General features: G+C 32.9%; 1 protein-coding gene across 1 annotated transcript; it reads left to right on the plus strand.

The window, feature by feature from the left end:
* Positions 1 to 8,493: 8,493 nt before the first annotated feature.
* Positions 8,494 to 9,614, plus strand: LOC133782099 (elongation of fatty acids protein 3-like). The gene has a single exon (XM_062221289.1). The coding sequence runs from the start codon at positions 8,725 to 8,727 to the stop codon at positions 9,550 to 9,552; it is 828 nt and encodes a 275-aa protein (XP_062077273.1). The 5' UTR covers positions 8,494 to 8,724; the 3' UTR covers positions 9,553 to 9,614.
* The last annotated feature ends 280 nt before the right edge of the window (positions 9,615 to 9,894 follow it).

The following is a 9,894-nucleotide window of genomic DNA, read 5'->3' on the forward strand; positions in this document are numbered from 1 at the left end:
TTGACAACCTTGACCCTCCAGTAGATTGAATCACACTACTTTGCCCAAAAGAAGAACAAAAGGTTTGCAAAAAAGGTGATTACAAGCATGGTAGAAGCTTAATTGTCCTTTTTGGTAGAGCAGGAGTAACATATCCCTAGTTACTCTCGCTACTACCAACATAAGGGACAATAGTTGTTCAAGGAATAGGAGATACCTATAAAAAGATATAATTGTAGATAAAGTAAACATAAGAAACAAAAAATAAAATTGAATAAAAAAAAGTGTAGATTGAACAAAATTCCATAAAAATGCATCATTACAGCAACCAAAACAACCATATAAATAACTACAACAACCATAAGCCATAACAACAAAATCTATTTACATAACCCAAAAGACCATAAATTGTGTAATACAAAATAACTTTAAATAAAAACAAATAAATAAGAAAACAATGACTAAAACTATACCCCAGTTGCCTTTATCGGTTCTACAACTTTATAGGCATTTTTCATAGTCTCCTCCAATTCGATGTCTGATAAAAAAACCAAAATAGACACTTTTGGATCTTCAGCTATTGCCGATGCAACCTCAGCAACCTTACCAGCAACCTCACCAGCAACCTGAGTTGCAACTCCAGCAACTTGAAAAGCAACTTCAGAAACCTCAGCAACTGCGGCTGCAACTTTAACAACCTTTAACGCAACATCAACAACCTGAGTTGCAACTCCATCAACTTCACCAATCTGGGAAACTTGAGATAGAACTTTACAAATATCATGACAATCATCAACCTACAAAATAAACATATAAATAAGCAAGAAAAAACATATAAATGATATAGATATATTTATAAGTATTTTAGTTTTTGCAAAATAAAATAAACTCAACCTTAGCATCTTTATCCTTCTTTCCTCCACTATATTTTTCACCATTATTATCTTTCACTTCTTCTTTGCCATCATTGTCTTCTCCAACACACTTTTCATTGTCTTCATCATCATCATCACCCTCACTTTCATCCTTATCTTCATCAGATTGACCTCTTCTTCCTCTTATTCTTCAAACTCATCCTCCTCTTTTTCATCTTCTTCTTTCAAATTATTTTCAACTATTTCATCATCAACAATGTTGGTATTGCCCTCCTCCTCAATATCATTTTCTTCAACAGTGTTCAACTCAACAATATTTTCTTCATGTCGTTTCTTGGTTCTTATCTCATTGAGACGACTATCATCAGTACCATGAGAATCCTATTAAAAAATAAAAATACAAAACAAAAATAAAAAATAAGGAACAAATAATAATAGGACAAATCACAAAATGTTCAAAAAATATTCATAAAACAATACATGCCTGTTTCCCTAAAAAATGGGAACTAAATAGATTATGAAGATTCAAAAAGTCTTCCTGAACATGACTCTTCAATGAAAACAACTCATGAATGATAACATTGTTGCTTTCTTGTAACTTCTTGTTGCTTGCTTCTAATCTTATGTTGCTTTCTTCTAATCTCTTGTTGCGTGCTTCTAAAGCTCGCATATGTGCATGCATGCTGCTTACCGAAACCTGAGGCAAATCAGACATAGGAGATGAACAACCGCTAGCAGCAGACTGAGGATGAATAGCAGACAAAGAAGGTGAAGAACCACTAGCAACAGACCGAGGAGGAGTCTCCACAAAGTCATCATCTCCTAATGTAGCAACTCTAGAATTAGTTGCTGCAATTCCATAAGCAACTCTAGCATTTTCAGGACCACCATTGTCAACCTCAATATCATCCTTTTCTTTTGGAAACAAAATCTTAATTTCTGAGTTTTTTCTCTCCTCGGAAGTAGGATATAGATTCCTCAATTTCAACTGCAAAAAAAAATCAAATATATATATACAAAAATATATCATAAAAAGCATATTATTAAAAATAAAAATACCTCTGCAACATTCAAAGATAACAGCTTGGTCACCTCTGAGAATGAAGGCTGAGTGTTTCTTGACCATTTGGCAATGCGTGGGATAGATTCATGATAGAGATGAATATCTCTCACTCATGTATGGGCAATACTCAAAAAACCATACTTGAAATACATATGGAAACCCAAGAAACCTATAAAAAGGCTTGTCTTTTTTCTTTTCGTCTTTGTTGCCCTCTTTTGTTAATTTTCTTTCCAACAATTTGTTTCTTCAAAGATTCAACAGTGGTCTTGAAAACTTCCTTACCCCAAGGGAATTCAGAAAACTCATCACTATTTATAATATTGAAGTCTTCTTTTGAGACAATATTAGTATCAAAAGAACTAAGCAAGAAATTGTGCAAAAAATGCATCAACGAAATCTTCAAAGCATCATCATCATTCTTCCAGTGTTTCCCATCAATGCATTCATTAAGAACTTTCTTATTGATCTTCGAATGGTCTTTAAAATATGTAGAATAATGACTATCATCCTTCGTAAGATATTTCATTTTATCTGTTGATCCCAAACAACATAAACATGTGACCAATGCAAACTCCCCATCCCAAAACGAAGCTTCATTTCATTTATACCAACCCAAATATCAAGTTTGTTGAATTGTTGCAACTCTCTGAGCAATAGACTATGGATAAGTTGATGTTGCATTGTGAACTCTGGCAGAGTTAGGAAATGCCCAAACATGAATTACCAAATTCACTAACTTGCTTCGACGAAAGCTTTTTGAGGATAGCTTTAATTTGTGAATGTTTGATTGTAGAAGAAATTTTTGAAGAACAACGATTATCCAGATGAATTAGGAAATTCATACCCTACAAAACATAGCAAAAGAGCACACCAAATTAAATAGAAAAATGCAAATATGAATAAATTAGGCCACAATCAACGACCCATAAAGAAACATGTTAATTAACCATCGAAACTACAAAAGCAACTCACAACAACTTATTAAGCAACACATAGCAACCTATTAAGCAACACACACAACAACCAATTAAGCAACCGTTGAAACTTCTAATCAACCCATAATATGCATTAACAACATATAAAACTACCTGGTAAGCGACCCATAAAGAAACATTGTAAGAAACTCACACAGAAACCAATTAAGCAACTCTTGAAACAATATAGCAACCCTATATAGCAACACTAGGTAGCAACATATAAAGCAACCCTATATAGCAACCCTAGGTAGCATCATATAAAACAACCCTATAAACTCCTAAGAAACCCATAAACAACATGGTAAGAAACTCACACAGAAACCTCTTAAGAAACACTTGAAACAGTACAACAACCCTTTATAGCAGCATAGAAGGCAACCAGTTAAGCAACTCAAACAACAACAATTTAAGCAACCCTTAAAACAATACAACAACCTTTTCTAGAAACAAATAAAGCAACCCTATAAACTTCGAAGCAACCCATAACACAACATAGTAAGAAACCATACAGCTATATCTTAAACAGCCATTGAAAAAAATACAACAACCCTTTATAGCAACATAGAAAACAATATACATAGAAACCAATTAAGCAACCCACACAGCAACTAGTTAAGCAACCTTTCAAATTCCTAAGAAACCAATAATATTCATCAATAACATATAAAGCAACCTATTAAGCAATCCTATATACTCCTAAAAACCCCATAGAGAACATGGAAGCCACAAACCCACACGGAAAACTATTTAGAAACTCTTGCAACTATATAGCGACATAGAAAGCAAGCCTTAATAAAATATAGCAACCCATAAAGCAACCTAAAAGCAACAAAGCACCAAAATAGATAATAAACAACCAATCCAAGCAATCAAATAATACCTACCAAAAAATAAACTCAGAACAGTAAAACATAGGGACCTCAAGAACCATTGCTAAAGAAAAAGAAATTGAAAGTGTACCTCAGGAGAAGATTCACAAGGTTCTTCAATAGTTAATTGGCTCTTTTTGGTTCTTTTTTATTTTCTAGCTTCATGTTTGCTATTATAGAGTCTTTTCTTCACTCTTGCTTCACTAGAAGAAGCAACTGCATATTTTATATTAGATTTAAAAGTTGGAATATTTTTTTGGGAGAGAGGAGATGCAGACAAAAATCGTGTATGAACCATGACTCCTTAAATCTTCTACAACCTGAGAAAAACAAATACATTTAGCAAAAATGGACTAAAATACATCAAAATTTAAACTAGTAAGTCTATCTAACATTGAGCAACGGCTAAGTAAGCATTCAACAAATGGCTGGTTACCTCCTCAATTGCTTTCCCCTCTTTTGAATTTAAATGAAACTTTTGTTTTGTTGTAATGAGTGTTTCAAAATGATTCGCCTTGTCTTGAGAAAGTTAGATATATGCCTTGTGAGTCAAAAGAATTAGTTGCTGCATTAAAAATTAGTAGTCACAACAGTATTAACATTACCATGAATGGATTCAAGGAACATGATGTCAAGATAAATGAATAAGGCCATAAAAAATAAAATAAGACCAAAAAGCACTTATTACTAAGCCATCAAAACAAATGTATCCAGCTTCCCAAAACTATTGTGATATGCAAAGCTTAATTCTTAGTTGTACAAAAAAAAGATGCTATAGATTTGGTCCTTGTAGAATAATTTATTTCATTTTGCAAAAAAATATTTTTCACTCTTCAATAAAAGCAATAAATTTACTAATGCTGGAAAGAAATCTAGACATAACAAACATATCATTTTCACTATAACTCAATTTTACCACCAAAACATTGTATACCTTAAAACAGTTTGTATTTGCAAATCTTTCACTAACAAGAGCAGCCATGTGAGGATCCTGAACTCATTAACAATGCATGAAATCAGTCAACAAAATCATCCAGGACCCATATAATTTGAAATATCATATATATAACAAAAGAGTTTGGGATTTTATAATATATATGCATTGCAATAACTAAACAAAAGTACCGTACACTATGATACTTCCATTTGATTCATCTTCTAAAAAGTTAGAAAATTAAAAAAACTTACCAATACAAAAAACTAATAACAAAACCAAGTCATAAAATGTCACAAAACCAAGTCAATCCAGAGAATGACACAAGATATATCACATAATACAAAATATTGTAATAAGAGAATAACACCAACAAGATAATTATTTTCATCTTATCAACATAATATATTTTAGAATCTCAACAATCAAATAAATCACAACATCAGAAGGGATAAAATGAAGCTTCAACTAGAAGACTTGGTAGAAAAAAGCCTAATTTATGAACATATGTGGCTAAAACAATCAATAATAGAATGACTCTAAGTGTCCAATAATCATCGAATTAAGAAAGATCCAAGGCAAAGAAGAATCACCTCAAATACAAGCCCAATAAGGCCAAAAAATATATAAAAAAAACCTATCTCAGCCTTAAAGTACTTACAACTAGCAAAATAAATATTACAGAATAAATTAAAACACACAAGCTCCAATCATAATAAGCACAATCAGAGAAGAAACTATAAAAGCAAGAACCAAAAGGAAAGCTTTCTAGAAATCTAGAATGTTGCCACCTATCACTGATCTAAAGATTGTTCCACTAACCTTCTCAATTGCGAGGACATAAGCACTTGCAGTTATTACAACGTTAGTCAAAGATCCTGTTCCAATCCAATTTCTAATACCAAATCACCTTTTTTAACCTCAAATGCTATGCAAAGCTACTCGCTAACCTCCAAGTTCAACAAGTAGTGTTGTAAACATACACAAAAGACCAAAACCCAGGGCATTAGAAAAATGATTATATACCAGCGTCTACTACAGAAATCCTATACAGAATGCTCGAAAAAATGTCTCAACCAATTTCTACGAGTTTGATAGGATAGATTTTAATACTTTTTAGTCTTAGTTTTTTTAGTTTTATTATTATTATTTTATGTTTTTAGTTCTTTTTATGTGTAGTTGTTGTATTTTTCAGGTTGTCATTTGTTAAATTGATATTTGAGAAATATTTCAAAATTTATTTGAAATATTATCTTCAATCAATAAAAAAATAATAGAAGATATTTATTTGAATTGATTGGAGAAGATTAAGGAGAATTCAAATTTAAATTGTTGGAAAAATTTGAGATATTTTGAATCTCAGAAAGTTTTAGTGTTTTGACCATATCTTCTTACTCACATATTCGATTTACGTGTTCTTGGTGGTGTTAGAAAACTTATTCAAAGACCTACGAAAGCTTGTTTCACAAGAAAAGTCAAATTCGGACGTTTACTTGGTGATATTTGAGCTGCTACAAGATTACACAAGATAGAGTTACGGGATTTGAAATTCAAATGAAGATATTTTGGAGTATTATGAAGTAACAAGTGGAAACATCTAGAAAATTCTTTTCACAACCTTATCACTATAAAAAGAATGTTTAAGATTATTTTAGGTCTCTCTTTCTTCACGACCTCTCTCTATTTCATCTCTTTCTTCTCTTACTTCTTTTTCTATTCTTTTCCATGAACTAGTTTTCTTATCTAGGGTTTAATGTAGTCACTTGGATTTCTATTTAATGTTATTATGATGTTCTATTGATTCTTCTTCTTTATTATAATCTATATAATGTTTGCTTAATGCTAGTAAATACTTGATCAATATTTGCTTGATTTATGATTATGATCCAAAATTCGTAAGATGAGAATTGAATATGTTATCGTTATATAGACATAGGTTACATATTGGACGAAAGTACCTGTATGGTGTAGTAATTAGGTTTCTATGCTTAATGTCTACTACATGGTTAAGTTTATCACAAAGATGTAGAAAACATGCATATAGGATGAGATCTTATATCTTGAAAAAGAATAGGAATCGATTTATGTTAACTTGCTATTAGAATAAGAAGAAATAAATTTAAAACTGATTTATAAAATTAGTAGAATGAAAAGTTGATGAAGTTAATACCCTAGGTATTTTTATTATTGATTTTCATCTTTTGATTAGTTATTTTGTTCATAGTTATTTAAAATTTTATAATTAGATTTATTCATTTAAATTTTGTTTGCCTAATAGAAATTAAAGAACAATTATTGGTAATTGGTTAATAGTCTTTGTGGGAACGATACTCTAGTTACTATCTATATTACTTGAATCGATTGCGTACATTTGCGTATCATATTTTGTCGATCAGAGTTAGCACCCAAATTCAATCAAACTCATTTCCAAAACTAAAGAGAAAATGTGATTTTGAACCACACACTACACAAACCTGGCAATATAAGTGCAAAATATAAGCATACAGAGAAAATATAAGTGCAGTGGGAAACCTGGCCAGGAGAGATTTTCTTGGGAAGTGGCCTTTAGAGTTGAGAGAAATTTCTTGTTCTGGAGCAAGCTTTAATGTAGGGACAAGAGGGTCTTCGAGAGCAAGAAGGGTTATTGGGCAATGGAAGTGAAGGTCTTAGCCTCTGTTTTGTGGTCGTTTGGAGCTTTGATTTGGACCAAAACCAGTTGGGTTTTGCCGAGAAAAGAAGAAGAAAAAGTCTCTTTAATTTGAACCAAAACTAGTCAAGTTTCGTTGCTGTTTGGAGCTTTGATTTGGACCACAACCACAACTAGGTTTTGCCAAGAAAAAGAGAAGAAGAAGAAGAAGAAAAAAAAAATAAAAATTGGGTCTGATTTTGCAGAAAATAGGAGAAGACGAAGATGGGTATTCGGTTTAGAAATCGTAAAAGAGAAAATAAAAAGAATTTATTAACATAAAAACTAAAAAAGAAAAGAAAAATACAGAAATGGGAAACAAAAAAAATACCGTATGAATGGAAAAAAAAACTTTAAAATTACCATATGTATAGTGATTTCTCAACTTAAAAAAAAGTTATTTGTTATTAATTAAATTTTTTAAGGATTTAGTTATTATTTTAAGAAAAAATATTATTATTTTTTTAATGAAAGGGGTATTATTTAGTAATGGTCAAAGTTTGGGGGCAAAACTGTTAATTATTCTACACATTACACTGTCACATCAACAGACAAAATGTCACATCATCAATCTGTTAGCCATCTAGGATGAAATCTAACAGAAGTCTCATGTTTCAATAACAGCGTAGTTTGAGGGAAATTTTTAACATCGCGAATCATTCAGGCGGTACGATCATATCGTATTCATAGTTCGAGGGGCAAAAATACTATGTATTATACATATTATTAAAATAAACGTTAAGAAACTATATTTTAAAAATAAGTAATAATTGCATAATCTTTAATTCCCATATTTAGATCAAATACTCTTTTGGTTATCAATTTGAATCTAGATCTACATCTGAACAAGTAAAACTATACATAAAGTCAAATAAATAAAAAACAAAACATGAAACATCTTAGAGAAACATAATTCTACTTTTGGGGGAATATTATGCTTTCTTGAAAATTTTTGTTATAATTAATTATCTCTCTCTCTCTAAGAGTAAATTTCTAAAACAATTTTTTTTTCAAAACTAAAATACACAAATTTCAATCGTAATTTGAAAAATATAATCCATATTTTACTAGTAGCCATAATTTCAAAATCTGGCCAAGTCAAATACATTTTTCAAAATTTGTTTGAGATTTTAGAGCATTTATTTAGACTTGCAAGATAACAATATTTTTGTTTTTTTAATTTATCGCACCAAATAATAATAATAACACTATCCTTCTGTTGAATTGACGATAGAATGAGGAACTTAATTTGGCCTTAAATCCAATCCCATTTCAGTACGGAGCCCTTGCTCCTCCTCCTCCAAAACCACCGCTCACGGCGGCGCCTCCACTCACAGCACAATGAACTCCGTCGTCTCCGCTCTCAAATACTGGCTCGTCGACCACCCAACCATACTCCACTTCGAATGGACCCAAGCTCAAACACTAGGCTCCACCCCACGCTTCCTCGCCACAACAGTCCTCACCTATCTCACTCTCACCCTCCTCCTCTCCCGATCCCAACTCCCTCCCCTAACTCCCAAACTCCTCAAACCAATCACAGCCGTCCACAGCCTCATCCTCCTCGTCCTCTCCCTCATCATGGCCGTCGGATGCTCTCTCTCAATCCTCCGCTCCGATTGGACGACCGTCATCTGCTTCCCCATGGACACCAAGCCCAGTGGGCCCCTCTTCTTCTGGGCCCAAGTCTTCTACCTCTCGAAGCTCCTCGAGTTCGGAGACACTCTCCTGATCATCCTCGGTGGCTCCCTCCGACGGCTGTCGTTCCTCCACGTGTACCACCACGCCACCGTGGTGGTAATGTGTTACCTTTGGCTCAAAACTTCTCAGTCTCTGTTCCCGGTGGCGCTCGTGACCAACGCATCAGTGCACGTGATCATGTACGGGTATTACTTTCTGTGCGCGGTTGGGATCCGACCCGGGTGGAAACGGGTCGTGACAGACTGCCAGATCGTTCAGTTTGTTTTCAGCTTTGCGGTGTCGGGTCGGATGCTGTACCTGCATTTTTGCGGGTCCGGGTGCTCCGGAATGTGGGGTTGGTGCTTCAACGCGGGTTTCAACGCCTCGCTTTTGGCTCTGTTTGCTAACTTTCATGCTAAGAGTTATGCGAAAAGGACGAAGATTGAGGAGGGTGTGGGTCACCCACGTGATAAAGATAAGGGCGCATAGGTTTATTTATTTTATTTTTTAAAATGTGGTTGTTATTGGACTTGATTTTTTTTTTTTAAAAATACCTATACTTGCGGTTAGGTAGATATAAGCTGCATCTTTCATTTTCATTTTTGCTTGGCTTAGTTCCGTGCATGTTTTTCTTTCTTCCTGTTTTGTCCCTAATAAAGTGTATGCAATTTTTTTCCAGAATTTAAAAAATAAATAAGTGAAAGAAGGAATAAAGAACGGGAAAACTAATTTAATTAGAAAAAATTATATAAAATATTAATTTTTGCTAAAAATTTATGTTTTTACTGTCAATTTTTTTTTTAATTTTACTAGTTTTAAGGAAATTTTTAT

Source organism: Humulus lupulus, chromosome 6 (assembly GCF_963169125.1).
Source record: "Humulus lupulus chromosome 6, drHumLupu1.1, whole genome shotgun sequence".
NCBI classification, from domain to species: Eukaryota; Viridiplantae; Streptophyta; class Magnoliopsida; order Rosales; family Cannabaceae; genus Humulus; species Humulus lupulus.